The sequence below is a fragment of the Melozone crissalis genome, unplaced genomic scaffold (assembly GCF_028551555.1).
Source record: "Melozone crissalis strain CALT ecotype California unplaced genomic scaffold, PUWL_Pcris_2 ptg000187l_1, whole genome shotgun sequence".
NCBI lineage: Eukaryota > Metazoa > Chordata > Aves > Passeriformes > Passerellidae > Melozone > Melozone crissalis.
Window position 1 is genome coordinate 218,963 of NW_026535952.1, and position 19,373 is coordinate 238,335.

General features: G+C 68.7%; 2 protein-coding genes across 3 annotated transcripts; both read left to right on the plus strand.

The window, feature by feature from the left end:
- Positions 1-18: 18 nt before the first annotated feature.
- ARFIP2 (ADP ribosylation factor interacting protein 2) lies at positions 19-5,067 on the plus strand. Its single transcript, XM_054293798.1, has 8 exons — positions 19-114; positions 929-1,036; positions 1,111-1,219; positions 2,623-2,738; positions 2,929-3,150; positions 3,413-3,570; positions 3,646-3,820; positions 4,131-5,067. Exons 2-8 carry the CDS (start codon positions 938-940, stop codon positions 4,284-4,286), a joined length of 1,035 nt encoding a protein of 344 aa, XP_054149773.1. The 5' UTR covers positions 19-114; positions 929-937; the 3' UTR covers positions 4,287-5,067.
- A 3,222-nt stretch (positions 5,068-8,289) lies between these two features.
- Positions 8,290-18,010, plus strand: TRIM3 (tripartite motif containing 3). 2 transcript variants are annotated; one of them, XM_054293766.1, is made up of 12 exons: positions 8,290-8,362; positions 9,267-9,408; positions 11,141-11,375; positions 11,724-11,884; positions 12,138-12,318; positions 13,064-13,787; positions 13,920-14,023; positions 14,363-14,530; positions 14,609-14,777; positions 15,467-15,537; positions 15,993-16,133; positions 17,353-18,010. In XM_054293766.1, exons 2-12 carry the CDS (start codon positions 9,281-9,283, stop codon positions 17,503-17,505), a joined length of 2,235 nt encoding a protein of 744 aa, XP_054149741.1. In that variant the 5' UTR covers positions 8,290-8,362; positions 9,267-9,280; the 3' UTR covers positions 17,506-18,010. The 2 variants fall into 2 exon arrangements, with proteins under 2 accessions (XP_054149741.1, XP_054149742.1); XM_054293767.1 differs by lacking the exon at positions 8,290-8,362 and adding an exon at positions 8,583-8,602.
- The last annotated feature ends 1,363 nt before the right edge of the window (positions 18,011-19,373 follow it).

The following is a 19,373-nucleotide window of genomic DNA, read 5'->3' on the forward strand; positions in this document are numbered from 1 at the left end:
TTCCGCCCGGCTCAGCGATGACGCCACTTCCGGGCCCTTGACGCCACTTTCGGCGCGTCCGGGCCGAGGCGGAGCGGGAGCGGCGCGGGGGGGCCCGGCGGGGCCGGGGCGCAGGTGGGGCCGGGCCGGGGCCGGGCGGGGTCAGCGGCCGCGGGTCCGGTGGGGCCGGGCGGGACAGCCTCGGCAGCGAGGCCGGGCCGCCGCCGCCCGCTCGGGCCGGTTCCGGCTGGAGCGGCCCCCGGGGGTTCCCTCGGAGGTCGGTCCCGTGCCGGGCCTTGCCGTGCGTGGCTGCGGGCGGCTCCGTTCCGAGGCTGCCCCCGCCGGCCCCGGAGGCTGCGGGACTGCGGGGCCGTTCACCGGCGAGGATGGCCCTGGGCGGCGGCGGGCTGTGCCCGCGGGGCCGGACCCTGGAGCCGGGCCGGGCGCCGTGCCCGCCGGGGAGGGGACAGGGCGCGGGTAACGGGCTCTCGGAGCCCGCCCCGGGCCCCGCCTGCTCTGGAATGTGCCCGGACCGGTCCGGGCGCTGCGGCCCCCCCGCGCTCCTGCGGACGTGGCTCCGGGCGCCCTCCTGGCCGGGGCCGTGCTGGGCGCCGCCGTCCCGGGCAGGGTCTGCGGGGATCCCCGGCGGGGTTCGTGAGCGGGAGCCCGAGGGGCGGGAGCCCGGCAGTCCCGGGCGCGATGGGCCGACAGCCGCGGTGGGATCGGTGCCTGTGGGACGTGCCGCCCTGCGGGTCCGTTCCGGGAGCGGGGCTGTCCCGAGGGGGCAGCGGCTGCAGGAGGCCCTGGCGGGGGCAGCGGCTGCTCGGCTGCCGGTGCGGGCCCTTCCCTGCGCTGCGGCCTCCTGCTGGCCCCGCACGGCCCCGCGGGTGCTGCCGGTGCCCCGGCCGGGCGGGGTCCTGGCCCCAGCACCTCGTCCGTGTCCCTGCAGGCCCTGAGGATGTCGGACGGGATCCTGAGCAAGGCAGCCACCATGGAGATCCCCATCAGCAGCAACGGGGACACCAGCAGCCTGCCCGAGGACGATGGCCTGGAGCAGGTCCGGGGCTCGGGAAGCCCGGGGGTGTGTGGGGCTGTACCAGGGCTCACCCCCTGTGCTCCTGTGCCCCCCAGGACCTGCAGCAGGTGATGGTGTCGGGACCCAACCTGAACGAGACCAGCATCGTGTCCGGCGGCTACGGGGGCACAGCCGAAGGCATCATCCCCACGGGCACCATCAAAGGTACTGGGGCTGCCCTGGCAGGGAGCGGGGCTGTCGTGGGACAGAGGGGCTCAGCTCCCCTCAGTGCCCCTGACTCATGGCACAAGGCCTAGCCGGGGTGTCTCCTGGAGGGCTCGGGTTTTGTGCGGGTGCAGCGTGGGGGGCTCTGTACTGAGGCAGAGCAGGGGCTGCTGCCCCAGCTCTGCTCTCCTGGGCTGTGTGCTCCCCTATCACAGGGTGGGCTCTCTGCTGGGAATTTCCATCCCCTTGGCCAGGACATCCCCGTGGGATTCTTAGTCCCTGCTGTGCTGGTGGATCCCAGGTGTGTCCTGGTCCTTGTGCAGCAGGAGCTCTGGAGTGTGCTAGGGATGAGGGGGCAGGCAGGGAGCCCCGACCCACACCTCACTGACCCCTTCTTGCTGTGCCAGCGGGGCCAGCTGGGCTCTGCAGCCCGGGAGACGTGGCACCACTGTCCTTGTTCCACGCAGACCTCTCCCTGAGGGTCCCCCCAGGGCTTGAGGAGGGCCTGTGTGGGCAGAGAGGGCGAGTGCACGTGTGTGTGCTTCCCTTCCCTGGAGCACCGCCACTGCTGGCCCTGTGTCCCTGTGACGCCAGGCCTGCCCAGCCCTCGGGGCCAGGGATTCCTGCCCCGGGCCAGAGGGGGGTTCCTGGCCTGGGGCTCCGTCTGTGTAGCTGTGGCCGTGTCTCTGGGTTCCGAGGCTCACGTGCTGCCGTCGCTCTCCCGCTGCCGCCCGCCCGCGCTCTCGTCCCCGTCCCTGCCCCCGTGCGCTCTGCCCTCGCTGCCCCCCGTCCCGTGCCCTGTGCCCCCCGCTCGGCCCCGCAGCCCCCCCGTTTCCAGGCTCTCTTGTCCACCCTCACTCCCCCCGAGGAGCGCCGGTGCCCCCCAGCGCGCCCGCCGCCCGCAGGATGGCCCGCCCGCCCGCGGCGCCCGCAGGTACGGCCCCGCCCCGGCCTGGCCTCCCCTGGGGCGCTGGGGAGAGCCCAGGGCGGCTGTGCCACGGCCAGAGCCTGCTGCTGATCCCTGTGCTGGGACAGAGCACAGCGCTGACGGGCCCAGGGCTCAGAGCTGGCTCCTCTGCCCCTGAGCCCACCGGAGGCACTGCCAGTGCTGCTGGGCAGTGTTCCCCCTGTGTCCAGCCTGGTGAGCATGGGGCAGGGCCTGGTGCAAGCAGAAATGCCTGGGCTGGGCTCTGTGCCCCCGTGTGGGACCCTCAGGGGGGTTGGCAGGAGCAGGGTCCTCACCACCATGCCTGTGAGCCAGCGCTGGGCGTGTGCCCGGAGCTGGGCACGCCGCTGTGGGAACAGCTCCAGGACAAGGGCTCTGGAGGCTGGGGCTGCCCGGTGCCCGTGGCTGCTGCCCTCCTGGAGCTGGTGCCAGGTTCCCATCCCTGTCCCTGTGCCAGGGCCCGGGCTGCACCCACCGCCCCCCGGACCCCCAGCCGGTGGAGAGGAGGTCGTGCGTGGCATTGCCGTGGAGAAGTTTGACATTGTCAAGAAGTGGGGGATCAACACCTACAAGGTGAGGGGTGAGGGGACACCGGCGGGCCTTCCTGCCCCCTCCCACAAGCAGCTGCTGTGGGAGGGGTTTGGGGGTCTCACACATGTACCTTGGGCCCCATCTCCCCCTGCTGCAGTGCACCAGCAGCTGCTCTCAGAGGGGTTTGGGGGTCTCACACATACCTTGGGGGCCCTGTCTCCCCGTGCTGCAGTGCACCAAGCAGCTGCTGTCGGAGCGCTTCGGCCGGGGGTCCCGCACAGTGGACCTGGAGCTGGAGACCCAGATCGAGCTGCTGCGGGAGACCAAGCGCAAGTACGAGAGCGTGCTGCACCTGGCACGGGCGCTCACGGCCCACCTCTACAGCCTCGTGCAGACCCAGCACGCCCTGGGCGACGCCTTTGCCGACCTCAGCCAGAAATCCCCCGAGCTCCAGGTGTGCCAGGGCTGGGGGGACGCTGCAGTGAGGGCAGGGACTCCTGGGCTGGGGCTTGGCCCTGGGGTTGTGGGGGTCAGGGCTTGGGGGCTCACGCTTGGACACCAGGGCAGGAACACAACCTGCACAGGAGTGGGCTGGGTGGTGCTGCATCATGGTTGGCCCTGGTGGTCTCAGGGGGCTTTTCCCCCAGCACCCTTGATGGAGGGGAGCGTGGATGGGATCCGTGGCCCCTCACCGTGCCCCATCCCTGTGTCCCCAGGAGGAGTTTGGGTACAACGCAGAGACACAGAAGCTGCTGTGCAAGAACGGGGAGACGCTGCTGGGTGCCGTCAACTTCTTTGTGTCCAGCATCAACACGCTGGTCAACAAGACCATGGAGGACACGCTCATGACGGTGAAGCAGTACGAGACGGCCAGGTGGGCCGGGGCTCGGGGGGCTAGGGGCTCCGGGCAGGCCTGGGGGCAGGTCAGTGACGCCGGGGCGCCGCGCAGGCTGGAGTACGACGCGTACCGCACGGACCTGGAGGAGCTGAGCATGGGCCCACGCGACGCCGGCGCCGTCAGCCGCCTGGACGCCGCCCAGAGCCAGTTCCAGAGCCACAAGGACAAGTACGAGAAGCTGCGGGCGGACGTGGCCATCAAGCTCAAGTTCTTGGAGGAGAACAAGGTGGGTGCGGGGTGGGGATGGGGCACAGGAGTGGGAGATGCAAGACAGAGGTGGGATGGGGCAGGAATGGGGCACATGAGGAGGGGGAGTTTGGGGCAGGGATGGGGGGAAGTGCAGGGATAGGCACAGGGATGGGGTCCTGCAGGGATTTGACAGCCACGCTGGATTTGTCACGCAAGGACACGAATTGGGTGGAACGGGCGGTGCAGAGGGGGAGCGGTGGCTCAGGGGGTCTCAGAGGGCTTTCCAACCCCTTCTCTGTGCTGCTGGGGTGGGCTCAGGCCCCCCAGTCATGATCCCTCCCCCCCAGATCAAGGTGATGCACAAGCAACTGCTGCTGTTCCACAACGCCATCTCTGCGTACTTTGCTGGGAACCAGCAGCAGCTGGAGCAGACCCTCAAGCAGTTCAACATCAAGCTCAAGACCCCCGGCGCCGAGAAGCCCTCCTGGCTGGAGGAGCAGTGAGCCCCCGTGCCCCCCGGACGGGATGGAGGAGCACACATGGACCTCAGTTGTGGCCGGGGGCTCGTGGGGGCCACAGCCCAGGCCTGCTCTTGGATGGGGGGGCCCCTGGGTGTGGGGAGCTGCCAGAGGGCTGGGTCCCCCCTCATCCCACAGCCCCTCCTCAGGGCAGGGCGCAGCAGCTCCTCGGCACAGGCCCCACGCAGCAGACAGCTGGAGCCCCCCTGCCCCTGGCACTCCCAAGGGGGCTGGCTGGGCTGCTGCCCCCAGGCACCCCACTCACCCTGGGGTGAGCCAGGACCTGCCGCTGTCCCCCTGTGCCTCCCCGGGGCAGGATGGGGGTGCGCCCCTCCCAGGCCCACTGCCAGCTGCCCCCAGGCAGCCCCCTGCCCTGTGCACAGTGGAGCTAGGTGGGGGCAGCACTGGCACGGCCAGGCCCCCCTGTGCTGGGGAGGGGCTGTGGGGCTGCCCCTGGCACCCGGGGGGCTCCTGCTCTGCCCGCCAGTGCCAGGGATCACCCCGGCCCCTCCAGGCCGTTCCCAGGTGTTTCCAGCCTGGCTGCTCGTACACTCCTGATTCACAGGGGGCTGCACCCCCAAAGAGCCCCCTGCTTCCCCACCCGGGGCTGCGGCACCTGGGCCGGGCCGGTGAGGGGTCCGTGTGCCCTGCTGCTCGTGGCAGGGGGAGTCGCTGGCCAGGCACGGGTCCCCTGGCACCCTGGGAGAGCACGGGGGGCTCCAAGCAGGGACCAAAGGTCAGTGGGGGCACGAGGTGCACGCGTGTCCGTGCGTGTCCATGTGCGGGCACCCGCGTATCCGTGCGTGGGCACACGCGTGTCCGTGCGTGGGCACACGCGTGTCCGCGTGTGTCCGTGTGTGTCCGTGCGTGGGCACACGCGTGTCCGTGCGTGTCTGCGCGGGCACACGCGTGTCCGTGTGTGTCCGTTCGTGGGCACACGCGTGTCAGTGAGCGGGCACACGCGTGTCCGTGCGTGTCTGTGCGTGGGCACACACGTGTCCGTGTGTGTCCGTGAGCGGGCACACGCGTGTCCGTGCGTGTCCGTGTGCGGGCACGCGTGTCCTGGGACTGGGGCGCCTGTGCTGCACACGGGGGGCTGGGGTCCCGGCCAGGGCCCGCCCCCACCCTACGAGAGGCCCCCCGCCTACCCCCGCACTTGGGCACTTTCTCCTGAGACAAAACTGTTGGTTTTTCTTGCTCATTAATTTAACTCATAATTTAATGTCGGGATCCGACTTCCCCCTGCCCCGCCCTGGTGACGGTCTGACCCCCCAAGGCCCTGACTTGTGTAAAACCCCAATAAATGGTACAGATCAGTGTGTGCCGGGCCACAGCGGGACAGGAGGGGCTGGGGCTGCCGGGGGGGGTGGGAGATGGGGCACGAGCCCCACGAGGGTGAGGACCCTGATGGAGCCCTAGGGCAAGGGGGCTGGCTGCTACTTGTGGGGCCCCAGGCTCGGAAGGGGAGTGAGCTGGAGCCCGGGACAGAGGACTCTGGGGACGAGGGAGGGGCGTGGGGGCCCCTGCTCCCTTGTGTCTGGTGAGGGGAGCCACCCCTTGCTCCAGCCCCATGGCACCAGCATGAACCAGCCCAGGTGGGAGTCAGTGACTGGGGGGCACCACAGGGGGAGGCTGGGTGGGATCGGCCTGGGGTTCCTGGCACCATCCCCACTGTCCCTCTGGTGTCACTGAGAGCTCGGGAGTCCCACAGGACAGACTCCCCTTCCCCAGGCCAGGCACTGGGGCCTGTGCCATCGGTGCCCTCCTCCATCGCCCTTCAACCTATTCCTACTCTTGGCATTGTATTTGTCCAATTGCTGCTCCCCTGGGGCTCCTGGACACCCCCAGGACACTCACTGGCCCCTGGGACACTGCCTTCAGGAGATTGCCAGCCCCCCTGAACCTTCCTCAGGACACCCTCTGCCCCAGCCCCCTGGAACACTGAAACCCTCCCATGGGGTGCTGCCGCTCCCCAGACACGGATGTGGGCCATCCCTGGCCACGCTGGGCTCGGGTGGGTGTTTGTCCCCAGGGGATGAGGGCTCTGTGCCCCCAGGCCCGTCCACCGGGCTGTGGGGGTGCTGGGGAAGGAGTGGGGGTCTCTGTGGGGAGCAGGAGCCGCTGGAGGGGCAGGTGGAGGCCCTTGGTGGAGGGGAGCCCGTGCTGATCCCAGGGTGCTGCAGGTGTCCCAGCACTGATCCCACAGTGCTGCAGGTGTCCCAGCACTGATCCCCAGGATGCCGCAGGTGTCCCAGCACTGATCCCCGAGGGGCTGCAGGTGTCCCAGCACTGATCCCAGGGTGCTGCAGGTGTCCCAGCACTGATCCCCGAGGGGCTGCAGGTGTCCCAGCACTGATCCCAGGGTGCTGCAGGTGTCCCAGCACTGATCCCCGAGGGGCTGTAGGTGTCCCAGCACTGATCCCAGGGTGCTGCAGGTGTCCCAGCACTGATCCCCGAGGTGCTGTAGGTGTCCCAGCACTGATCCCCAGGATGCTGCAGGTGTCCCAGCACTGATCCCAGGGTGCTGCAGGTGTCCCAGCACTGATCCCAGGGTGCTGCAGGTGTCCCAGCACTGATCCCACGGTGCTGCAGGTGTCCCAGCACTGATCCCCGAGGGGCTGCAGGTGTCCCAGCAGCTGATGCCTGCAGTTCTGCAGGTGCTCGGGGGACACGCGGAGCCTCAGCCCCCCCTGCTGCTTCTGGGGGTGCCTGCTGGGGATGGGGGGTCCTGGGGGTGGGTCCCGTGTTTCAGGGCAGGTCACCCCCATCACCCTCATCATCATCATCATCCCTGCTCCTGGGGCGCTGTGATGGCTGCACAACCACGTCTGGCCTGGCTGCAGAACCTTCCAGACACTGAGGCCAAGGTGGAGGGTCAGGAGATCATGTTGGGGTCCCCATGTGGATTGGGACAGATTTACTGGGGGGCTGGTTCATGGCTGAGCTCTGGCTCCATCCTGGAGCTGGTGGGTCTCCCTGATGGGTCCCCAAATGTGCTGGGCCGGGTCAGCACATTCCTGTCCCTGTGGCCATCATCCCCGCATGGCCCACTCCATCAGTGACCTGCCTGGGGATGGGGGCACCTCCTCGGCACCCCTGGAGCTCCAGCTCTGCCAGGACGCCCTGTCCAAGAGGCCTCACCTGCCTCACCCAAAGGAGGCAGCCGGGATCTGCTGGAATTCCCGGGAAGCTGCAGCACGTGGGCTCGATGCCACGTCCTGAACGGGTGGGGGGGCACCAGCTGGCGGGGGGACGGCGATGAGGGGGTCCCACGTGGAGGAGGAGCTGTGGCAGCTGGCAGGTGGGAAGCAGCGTGGGCTCCCTATAAACTGAGGGGCTGGGGCGGGCCTACTGGGCTCTGGTTTTAGTCCTATCCCCCCTTTAAAAACCCCTTTGTACCCGGCCTGTACCTTCTTTATACCACCCCTCTATAACCCCTGTGTTACCCCTATTTTTACCTGTGCATCCCCCTCGCCGCCCTTTGTACCCACCTGTTCGCCGTGACCTTCCCTTTATTCCCCCTTTTATATTCTTCCTACTGCCCAATTTATCCCGCCCGTCACCCCACGCTCGGTACCCCCGCCGCGCCGTGCCCCCACCCACCAGTGTGTGCCCGCATTGTTCCCCAGCCCCGCTCTCGCTCCAGTTTGGGGTCGGCCCCCCAGATTCGGGGTCGGGATGTGGTTGCCGTGGCAACAGCCGGGTACCCCTGGATGCGCGGAGCCCCCCCCAGCTGCAGAGCCACAGCCCAGGCGAGACCACTGCCGCCGGAGGGGGGGCCGAGGGGTCACCGCGCACACTTTCCCACCGCCCCCTCCCCACGAGCCCCCCAGCCGGGGGCGGCAGCGCGTCCTGCGGCGGCGCCTCGGCACCGCGAGCGGGGCGTCCTCGGGGCCGGGCTCCGTGGCACGGGGAGGCGGTGGCGCGTTCCGCCTCCCCCTGCGGAGCGCGGTTGGTGCGGCCCGGCCCGGCCGCCTCCCTGTCGCATCCCGGGCCGGAGCCGAGGATGCGCCGTGGGGTCCCGCGGCGCGCGCGGGAGCGAGGAGGGGGCTGCGGGGGGGGTGAGTGCGGGGTGAGCGGGGCGGCACCGGCACCGGGCACCGGGCGGAGGGTGAGGGGGCACGCCGCGGGCAGGGCTGTGACGGGCGGGGGGGGGCGGATGGCCGCGGGCAGCGCCCCCCGGGCCCCCCGGGCCGTGCGACCCCCGGGCCCGCCGTGCCCCGGTGCCGCGGGGGGGGCGGTGCCGCACAATGGCGGCCGGGGCGGGGCCGCGGCCTGGAGCGCGGAGCCGCCGCAGCGCCGTGAGCGGGGCCGGGGCCGGGGCGGGGGGCACGGGGCCGCGGGGTCAGTGCGGCACCGGGACACGGGGGCTGAGGGGTGTCCCGCGGGACCGGGGCTGGGCTCGGTGCCGGGGGCTCAGGAGGCGGCGGCGGCGGCGGTGGGGTGTGCCCGTGGGGCGGGAGGGCGGCTGCTGTGGGTGCTGTGGGTGCCCTGCGGCCATTCCTCACCATGGATGGTGCCACGGGGCCAAGGAGAGGGGCTGTGGGTCAGTGCGTTCCGAGGGGCAGGGCAGGGCCGGGGACGCGGTGCCGTGTGAGGCTGTGGGTGCCATGGGCACGGTGGGGCCAGAGGGGTCCCGTGTGTGCCCCACAAGGTGTCCGTGGGGCTGGGGACTGCGGGATGCCTTGGGGCGGGGGCTGTGGGTGCCCCGGGGAGCCGAGCCCTCATGCCACGGGGTGAGTGTCCCTTATGGCCCGCCGTGGGGCACTGTGGTTCGGTGCTGGGCTGCAGGGTGCCATGCAGGGCCTCCCCAGCATTTAAATTCCCCCATCCTCAGGCGGAGGGTCTGCCGTGACCCCCCGCGAGCCTGTGGGGCGGGTGGGGGCTGCGCGGCGCCGTGCCTGGGGCTGGCAGCGGCCGTGGGCGCCGCAGGGTGCGTGCCCCTCACCGTGCTGTGCCCGCCAGGCTGAGCCGCCGCCATGGCCCGCCACGAGCCCGCCAGCCCGGTGGTGCGGCAGATTGACCAGCAGTTCCTGATCTGCAGCATCTGCCTCGACCGCTACTGCAACCCCAAGGTGCTGCCCTGCCTGCACACCTTCTGCGAGAGGTGGGACCTCCCGAACCCACCCGAGCCCTCCTGAACCCGCCCTGCACCCCTGAACCCCTCCTGAGCCCCCGTGCATGTCCTGAACCCCTCCTGAGCCCCCCCTGCATACCCTGAGCCCCCTCTGAACCCCCTGAACCCAATCCCTGCCTGCAAACCTTCTGTGAGAGGGGGGACCCCTCATTACACTTCCTCCCTGCACCCCACTGCACCCCACTCTCCATCCCCACCGTGTCTCTGAGCCCCCCTGCACCCCTCCCGTGCTCTCTGCGCCCTGCCAGCATCCATCTCCAGCACATCCCCACCGTGCCCTGGGCCCCCTGCACCCCCAGAGCCCTGACTGCAGCCCTGACACTGCCACCTTCCAAGTGCACCCCATGTCCTTACTGCCCCTCTGCAGCCCCCAGCTGCTCTGCCCCTCCAGCAACCGTCCCTCTGCCCCCCAGTGCACCCAGCCCCCTCTGCCTTGCTGCACCCCCTGTGTCCCTGAGCCTGCACCCCCGGTGTGGCCCACTGCAGCCCCTAAACCCTCAGTGTGAGCAGAGCCCCCCTCAGCCCCACTGGTGTGAGCCAGGCCCCCTGCACTCCCTGCCCTCCCAATGACAGATGGGGTCAGGCCTCCTGTGTCCCCAGAGGTGGGGGTGGGACCCCCCTGCATCCCATGGTGGGGCTGGGACCCCCCTGCATCCCATGGCTCACGGTGGGGCTGGGACTCCCTGCCCTCCACACCCCACTGCTCTGGGAGGGCTGCACAGCCCCTGAGCCCCCCAATTGTGGGAGCTGGGGGAACGATGGCTGGGTCCCCAAGTGGGGGGCCTTGTTGCTGATGGCCCCCTCTCTCTGTGCTCCCAGAGCCCTCTGGTCCTGCTCCATCCATCCATCCATCCATCCATCCATCCATCCATCCATCCATCCATCCATCCATCTCCCCAGGGGCACTGGCACTGCTACCCCTTGTCCATCCTGTCCATCTGTCCGACTGCCCGCTCCCCTGCCGCTCCCTCACCTGGTGTGACACCACACAGCCCTCCTGTCTGTCTGTCCATCTGTGTCTCCCATCCTCGTGTGACACTGTGCAGCCCCCCCATGTGACCGTCCGTCTGCCCTCCTCCTGCACCCCAGTGTGACACTGCAGCCCTGCCATCTTGTCCATCTGTCCCCTGGTTTGTCTGTCCCTCCCACCCTGTTCTCACCCCCTGGTGTTCCACCACGCAGCCCTCATGTCTGTGTGTCCGTGTCCCCCCCTGCTCTCTGCCTGCACCCCAGCCCTTCGGTCTGTCTGCTGCCCCCTCTCCCTGTGTTCTTCATCTCCCTGTCTGTCCATCCTGCTGCTCCTGTCCCCCTGTCAGTGTGTGCAGCCCCCCTGTCCATCCCTCTGTCCCCAGGCCTATCCACGTGCCCTTGTCCTGCACCCTGACCCTTGTGTTCATCTGTCCATCCCGCTGTGTACTTGCCCCCAGCCCTAGGTGGCACGTTCACCCTTCTGTCCCCCCATCGACCTGTCCGTCTGTTCCCCTGTGTCCCTGTGCATCCGTCTGTCCCCTCATCCCCCTGTTCTGCCCCCAGAGCCATCCCCCATCCCCCATCCCCCATCCCAGCGGGCCCTGTCCCCCCATCCATCCCCTCACCCGTCCCCCTGTTGTCCCTGTATCTGGACCCACGAGCCCCCGCTGCTGTCCCTGCCCAGCCTGTCCCTGCCATGCCCCGTGTGACCCCAGTGCCCCCGTGACCCCAGGTGTCTGCAGAACTACATTCCGGCCCAGAGCCTGTCCCTGTCGTGCCCCGTGTGCCGCCAGACCTCCATCCTGCCCGAGCGGGGGGTCCCGGCGCTGCCCAACAACTTCTTCATCACCAACCTGATGGAGGTGCTGCAGCGGGACCCCGACCCCCGCGGGGCCCCCCCTGCGCCCCTGCCGCCCCTGGGCGCCGCCACCGGGCAGCCACTCTGCTGCCCCAACCACGAGGGAAAGGTGGGGCCGGGGGCTGCTCTGGGGGCTCTGCTGGGGGCTCAGGGAGTTCATGGGGGGCTGCAGGTGTCTGGGGGGCTGGGGGGGTCCCGAGGGCTGATGTGACTCAGGGGCACTGGGGACCTGCAGGAGCTGGAGAGGCTTTAGGAGGGCTGGGATCTGGGGAAGGCTGTGAGGGTCAGGGGGGCTGGGGGGGCTGCAAGCCTTGGAGAAAGGGTCCAGAGAGGGTCTGGGGAGGCTGCGGTGGTCCTGGGAGTCTGGGAAAGCTGTGTGGGCTCAGAGGGTGGTTTGGGGCGGGCTGCAGGGTCCTTGGGCCGGGCGCGGGGCAGCAGGTGAGCACAGGTGTGGCAGGTGATGGAGTTCTACTGCGAGCCCTGCGAGACGGCCATGTGCCGGGAGTGCACGGAGGGCGAGCGGCGGGAGCACCGGGACCACCGCACCGTGCCGCTGCGCGATGTGCTGGAGCAGCACAAGGCGGCCCTGCAGCACCAGCTCGACGCCGTGCGCGCCAGGTACGGGGCAGGGGGCTGGGGGTGCCCAGGGCCCCGCTCCCACGGCATCGGTGCCAGCTCGATGCCACCCACACGCGGTACAGAGGGACGGCTGGCTGAGGGCGCCGTGGGTGCTGTGGGGTTCGAGGGTTCAGGGAGTGCCCGTGTCCTCCCTCTGCAGAGTACCACAGCTGGGTGAGGGTGCTGTGGGGGGCTGCAGGGTTCAGGTGGGGCGTGTGGTTTGGGACTTGAGGGGGTGCCCGTGTCTCCCCAGGCTCCCGCAGCTGGCGGCAGCTGTGGGGCTGGTGGCCGAGATCAGCCGGCAGCTGGGGCAGCGCCGGGCTGAGGCCGAGGCCGAGATCGGGAGCAGCTTCGAGGAGCTGGAGGCAGCGCTGCGGCAGCGGCGGGAGGTGCTGCTGCGCGACCTGGAGGCCACCTGTGCTGCCAAGCAGCAGGTAACACACCTGGGCTCTGTGCCCTGCACCAGCCCTTCCTGGGGCTGTGTGGGTACCCCAGCTGTGCCCCACTGCCCAGCTGGTGCAACAGCTGGGGTCCCAGTGCAGCACCAGCACTCGGCTTGTGGCCATGGCTGGGGTGCAGGTGGGGGAGCAGGCAGAGCATTGGTTCGGGGTGCTGGATGTGGGGGTCCCACACGGACACCACAGAGACGTGCCAGCCTCACAGGGTGCACGGAGGGGCAACTGGAGGTGCTGCAGCAGGGCCAGGATGTGGCTCAAGGGTGGATGTTAGCACTGGGGTCCCACTGGTGCCGCACGTGATGTGCTGTGGTTTCTGTGTGGGTGCTGGCTCTGGGGTCCCAGCTGGTGCCACAAGGGATGTGCTGTGGTTTCTGTGTGGGTGCTGGCTCTGGGGTCCCAGCTGGTGCCACAAGGGATGTGCTGTGGTTTCTGTGTGGGTGCTGGCTCTGGGGTCCCAGCTGGTGCCACAAGGGATGTGCTGTGGTTTCTGTGTGGGTGCTGGCTCTGGGGTCCCAGCTGGTGCCACAGGTGATGTGCTGTGGTTTCTGTGTGGGTGCTGGCTCTGGGGTCCCAGCTGGTGCCACAAGGGATGTGCTGTGGTTTCTGTGTGGGTGCTGGCCCTGGGGTCCCAGCTGGTGCCACAAGGGATGTGCTGTGGTTCAGGTGTGGGTGCTGGCCCTGGGGTCCCACTGGTGCCACAGGTGGTGTCCTGGTCGCGCAGGTGCTGGAGGCGCAGCTGGAGGTGCTGCGGCAGGGCCAGGAGAGCATCCTGAGCAGCTGCGCGTTCACGGAGCAGGCGCTGCACCACGGCTCGGCCACGGAGGTGCTGCTGGTGCAGAAGCAGATGGGTGAGCGGCTGCGGGAGCTGGCGGCGCGGCCCTTCCCCGAGCACCCGCACGAGAACGCGCAGCTCGAGTTCCACGCCGAGCCCGAGGGGCTGCGCCGCTCCATCCAGAACCTGGGCGCGCTGCTGACCACCAGCGCCACGGCGCACACCACGGTGGCCACGGGCGAGGGGCTGCGCCAGGCCGTGGTGGGGCAGCCCTGCTCGCTCAGCGTCACCACCAAGGACAAGGACGGGGCGCTGGTGCGCAGCGGCGGCGCCCGCCTGCGCTTCGCCGTGACAGGCCCCGACGGCGCCGCGGCCGAGGCCGAGGTGCAGGACAACCGCAACGGCACCTACGAGCTGGTGTACACGCCGCGCAGCGAGGGCGACTTCGTGCTGTCCATCCTGCTGTACGGGCAGCCCGTGCGCGGCTCCCCGTTCCGTGCGCGTGCCCTGCGCCCCAGCGACGTGCCCCCATCCCCCGAGGAGGCCAAGCGCCGCGTCAAGTCCCCGGGCGGGGGGCACGTGCGGCAGAAGGCCCTGCGCCGCCCCGCCAGCATGTACGGCAGCGCCAAGCGCAAGGAGAACCCCATCGAGGACGAGCTCATCTTTCGCGTCGGTGAGCGGGGCAGGGTGTGTCTGGGGGTGATGGGGGCTCCCCAGGATGGTGGGGTCTCCCTGGGCTCCTCGTGGCTCCCTGGGGTGGTGAGTGGTGTCCTGGGGCCCCATGTGCCCCGACTGGTGCCTGCAGGCAGCCGTGGCCGGGAGAAGGGCGAGTTCACCAACCTGCAGGGGATCTCCACGTCCAGCGCTGGCCGCATCGTCGTGGCCGACAGCAACAACCAGTGCGTGCAGGTACGGACACCCTTGGGACCTCCAAACCCCCCCAGGACCCCCACTGACTCTTGTTGACCCCCACTGACCCCGACAGCAGCAACCAGTGCATGTAGGTATGGACCCCTGGGACCCCCACTGACCCCCCCAGGTAACCCTGGATCCCCACTGACCCCATCAGCAGTAACCAATGTGTGCAGGTACAGTCCCCTCCAGGATCCCCGAAGTGTCCCAGGAGCCCCACTGACTCCCCCTGCTCTCCCCTGGCCCCCACAGTGGTTCTCCAATGGGGGGCAGTTCCAGCTGCGTTTTGGGGTGCGGGGCCGTTCCTCTGGCTCCCTGAGCCTGCTGCCCTCGCAGGTGTTCAGTAACGAGGGGCAGTTCCGGCTGCGTTTCGGGGTGCGGGGCCGTTCCCCGGGGCAGCTCCAGCGCCCCACGGGGGTCTCAGTGGACACCAACGGTGACATCATCGTGGCCGACTACGACAACCGCTGGGTCAGCGTCTTCTCACCTGAGGGCAAGTTCAAGGTGAGGCCTGCAGGGCTCTGGGGGGAGCCGTGGGCGTGGGTCCGTGGCAGTCCCAGCCTCACTGCCTGTGCCCCCCAGACGAAGCTGGGCGCGGGGCGGCTGATGGGCCCCAAGGGCGTCGCCGTGGACAAAAACGGGCACATCATCGTGGTGGACAACAAGGCCTGCTGCGTCTTCATCTTCCAGCCCAACGGCAAGCTGGTGGCACGGTTCGGCTCCCGCGGCACCGCCGAGCGCCAGTTCGCAGGTACCTGCCCTGGCACCCCCAGCTGGGAGCCCGGGGCAGGCAGTGCCGTGTGTGCCCTGCCTTGTTGGGACAGCTGGTGGCACTGGGAGCCCAAGAACGGCCTGAGGCTGGGGCACAGGTCCAGGCTGCAGTTCTAGGCTGGCTTTCTGGATCTGGTTCTGGGCTGTGGGCTCAGCTTCTGGGCTTAGTACTTGTTCTGAGCTCTGGTTTGAGTTCTGGGGCTGGACAAGGAGCCAGAATCTGGCTCTAGGTCCAGCACCATGTTCAGGGCTCTGATCCAGCTCTAGGTTCTATCTCTGGCTTCTGGTTCAGGACTGAGATCCCAGGCTCTGAGTTCAGGGTTTGGTTCTGGTTCCCAGGCTGGGATGAGGTTCCAGCTTCTGGGTTTGGGTCTGGGTTCTGAGCTGTGTGTCCTAGACTGGGGCACTGGCTTTGGTTCTGGATACAGATTGTGGGTCTGGGTTCTGGGTTCAATTCTGGGCCAGGGCCCTGGGCTCAGGTTCTGGCAGTGGCTCCATCCTGGGAGCTAGGAGTTCTGGGCTCTGTCCGTACCTCAGGGCTCTGGCTCCATCCTGGTCCTGCCATGGGGCCAGGGCTGAACCCCGCCATTCCCCTCAGGGCTGAGTCCCCCAGTCCTGGGGATGAGTTCCCTGTGCCCCTCTCGGGCTGAGCCCCCTTTGTCTCCTCAGGACCCCATTTTGTGGCTGTCAACAACAAGAATGAGATTGTGGTGACTGACTTCCACAACCACTCTGTGAAGGTGAGCGCAGGCACAGGCAGGTGCTGAGAGCCCCTGGTGCTCCGAGGGTGGGCTGGGGGCTGCAGTGACCGCCCTGTGCTGTGGGGGCTACAGTGACCCCCTGTGCTCTGGGGGCTGGGGGCTGCAGTGACCCCGCTGTGCTCTGGGGGCTGCAGTGACCCCCTGTGCTCTGGGGGCTGGGGGCTGCAATGACCCCCCTGTGCTCTGGGGGCTGCAGTGACCCCCTGTGCTCTGGGGGCTGCAGTGACCGCCCTGTGCTGTGGGGGCTGCAGTGACCCCCCTGTGCTCTGGGGGCTGGGGGCTGCAGTGACCCCCTGTGCTCTGGGGGCTGCAGTGACCCCGCTGTGCTCTGGGGGCTGGGGGCTGCAGTGACCCCCCTGTGCTCTGGGGGCTGCAGTGACCCCCTGTGCTCCGAGGGCAGCCTGGGGGCTGCAGTGACCCCCCGTGCCCCCCAGGTGTACAACGCCGAGGGTGAGTTCCTGTTCAAGTTCGGCTCGCACGGCGAGGGCAACGGGCAGTTCAACGCGCCCACGGGGGTGGCCGTGGACAGCAACGGCAACATCATCGTGGCTGACTGGGGCAACAGCCGCATCCAGGTACCACACCTGTGCTGGCAGGGACACCTGTGCTGGCAGGGACACACGGACACCCGTGCTGGCAGGGACACACAGACAGCTGTACTGGCACAGACATACGGACACCTGTGCCTGCACAGACACACGGACACCCGTGCTGGCATAGACACACGGACACCTGTGCCTGCACGGACACACGGACACCTGTGCCTGCACTGACACATGGACACCTGTGCCTGCACTGACACACTGACACCTGTGCTGGCATGGACACACACACCTGTGCCTGCATAGACACACGGACACCTGTGCCTGCACTGACACACTGACACCTGTGCTGGCATGGACACACACACCTGTGCCTGCATAGACACACGGACACCTGTGCCTGCACAGACACATGGACAGCTGTGCCTGCACAGACACCTGTGCTTGCACACCTGTACCTGCACAGACACCTGTGCCCACACAGACAGACAGACACCTGTGCCTGCACCTGCACACCTGTACCTGTACAGATGCCTCCACCTGCACACCTGTAGCTGTACTGACACACCTGTACCTGCACTGACACCTGCACTGACACCTGTACCTGCATGCCTGTACCTGCACACCTGTGCCTGCACAGACACCTGTGCCTGCACACCTGCACACCCATACCTGCACACATCCCCCAGTGCAGCCCAAAGGGGCTCAGCTCTGCCCCCTCCCCATCCCACGTGTGTGTCAGGGGCACCCGCAGGGAGCCAGGCACAGCTGGGTTAGAGTGAGAGCGGCTGGAGAGGACCTTGGGTCAGTGGGCAGAGTCTGTGCGGGGGCTGCGGTCAGCTGGGAGGGGTCAGGCAGCTGGGAGCAACAGGGGAGGGTCTCTGGTCAGCTGGGAATGCTCCATGGGGGCCTCGGGGCAACTGGGAGCAACTGGGAAGAGTTTTGCACCAAGAGCAGCTGGGATGGACTGAGAAGGGGTCTGGGCTCACCTGGGAGCGTCTTGGGTTAACTGGAATAGACCCAGGGGGGATCTTGACCCCGCGCCCCCACAGGGAGTGCATCCTGCAGGGCTGGGGGCTCTCGGGGCTGGGGGTCCCCAGGCCGTGGGGCCATTGGGGGTCCCTGGGGCTGGGGGTCCCCTAGGGCTGGCTGTCCCCGGGCCCTGGGGCCATTGGGGATCCCTGGGACTGGCTGTCCCTGGGGCTGGCTGTCCCCGGGCCCTGGGGCACAGCGCTCCTGTGCACTCCCGCAGGTGTTTGACAGCGCGGGCTCGTTCCTGTCCTACATCAACACGGCGGCCGACCCGCTGTACGGCCCGCAGGGGCTGGCCCTCACCTCCGACGGCCACGTGGTCGTGGCTGACTCGGGCAACCACTGCTTCAAGGCCTATCGCTACCTGCAGTGACGGGCACGGCACCGGGCACGGCACCGGGCACCGGGCACGGCAGCAGGAGCCTGCAGCTGCACCGGGGGCACGGCTGCCCCGCGGCCTCGCCTGCCCCCCAAGCGCCATCCTGGCTTCATGTGCACTTTATCCCAGGGGGCAGCCGGGCCTGGGGGGGTGAGGATGGGTCCCGTGGGGTGGGGGCTGCCTGGGGGTCGTGGTCTGGCACCTCACCCACGGCAGGGCCAGCATCCCACTGCCCCTGCTGACAGGGTCCCGAGCGTGGGGGGAGCGAGGGGCAGGGGGAGCCGCTGGAAGGGCTTGTGGGGGGCTGGGGGTGGCCAGAGCAGAGCCCCACGCCCCTTGAGGGCTGCCCCCCAGCTCCCCTCCCCAGCTATGGGGTGACTGTGTGTGCCTGCTGCCCCATTGCACTGCTGCTCCACAGCTCTGGGGGGCTCCAGGGGCTGTGGGGCAGCTGCCGCACGCTGACAAAACTGTATGTACAAAATAAAGTATTCTGGAAGTACCCCGGCCCGTGCTGCCCCTAGCCCTGGCCGTCCTTCACACACCCTGCCCTGCAGCCCCCGTGGGCCCCCCAGCTGCACTGGCCAGCAGGGACAGGAGCCGTGCCTGGAGCTCAGTGGCACCAGGCTCAGTGCCCGGCCTGGGCGTTCTGCCAGCACCGACCCATCTGCAGGGACAGGGACACACTGGGAGCGGGGACTGGGCTGGAGTGGGGACAGGGTCAGACTGGTCTGTGCTGGCAGCAGGGTTTGGGTTGGACTGGTCTGTACTCGTACTGAGTCAGACTGGGCTATACTGGGTCAGACTGGTCTGTGCTAGGACTAGGAGCTGGTCCATACTGCTCCATGTACCCAGGAGAAAGTGGTCAGTGACCCGCTGAGCCGCTCAGACCCCACAGGTCCCTGGGGCCAGTGGACCCCCAGGGACACCACAGGGGCTGCTCCGCCTGGTCCTCACCAGCTCTGGCCATCCCTGGGGGATCCTGGATGGCAGCAGAGCTCACCAGACCCTGCTCATCGTCCCGCACCAGCCCCGGGGGTCCCAGGCCCCAGAGGTGTCCGTGACCCTGTTCCCAAGCAGGGCTGGAGGGAGGATCCTGGGATGTCCAGGCCTGTGCCTGGTCCTGATGCTGGGAAGGCCCCAGAAGAGATCACCTGTGGGTCCCACAGCATGGGCAGGGCAGCCAGGGGATCCAGATCCAGCTGGGGCTGGGAAAGGCAGGTCCTGCTGGGACAGGGTGACCTGTGGGACAGGCAGGTCCCGGTGTGGATGTGCCTGCCTGGAGCTCAGCAAAGCCCTTGGCACCATCTCCATCTCCCTGGCACCCCACGGAGCACCTGCAGCCTGGCTGGGACAGGTGCTCCTTGTTGGGAGTGCCTGGCTAAGGGCCAGGCCCAGGGAGGGGGGAATGGGGCCACACCTGGGGCCAGGCCCTGCTGGGCTCCCCAGGGCTCAATTCTGGGGCCAGGCACTGCTGGGCTCCCCAGGCCTCGGTGCTGGGGCCAGGGCTGTCCCAGAGCGGTCAGTAGATGGATGGAGCCTCGAGTGTGTGCTCAGTGAGCCCATGGACCACACACGGCTGGTTGGGATGTGGCTCTGCCGAGGGCAGAAGGACCTCAGAGGGGTCTGGCCGGGCTGGACTAATGTGGGGGTCAACAAGGGCAAGTGCTGGGGCTTCTGCTCGGGTCACCAAAACTCCTGTGACACCCCAGGCCGGGCAGAGGGGCAGGGGGCTGCAAACGGCCCTGGGGGTGCTGGGCACAGCGGCTGGATGTGAGCCCAGGTGTGCCCAAGTGGGCAAGGGGCTGATGGCACCTGGGCTGTGCCAGTCCCAGTGTGGGCAGAGCCCAGGGCAGGGCTTGTCC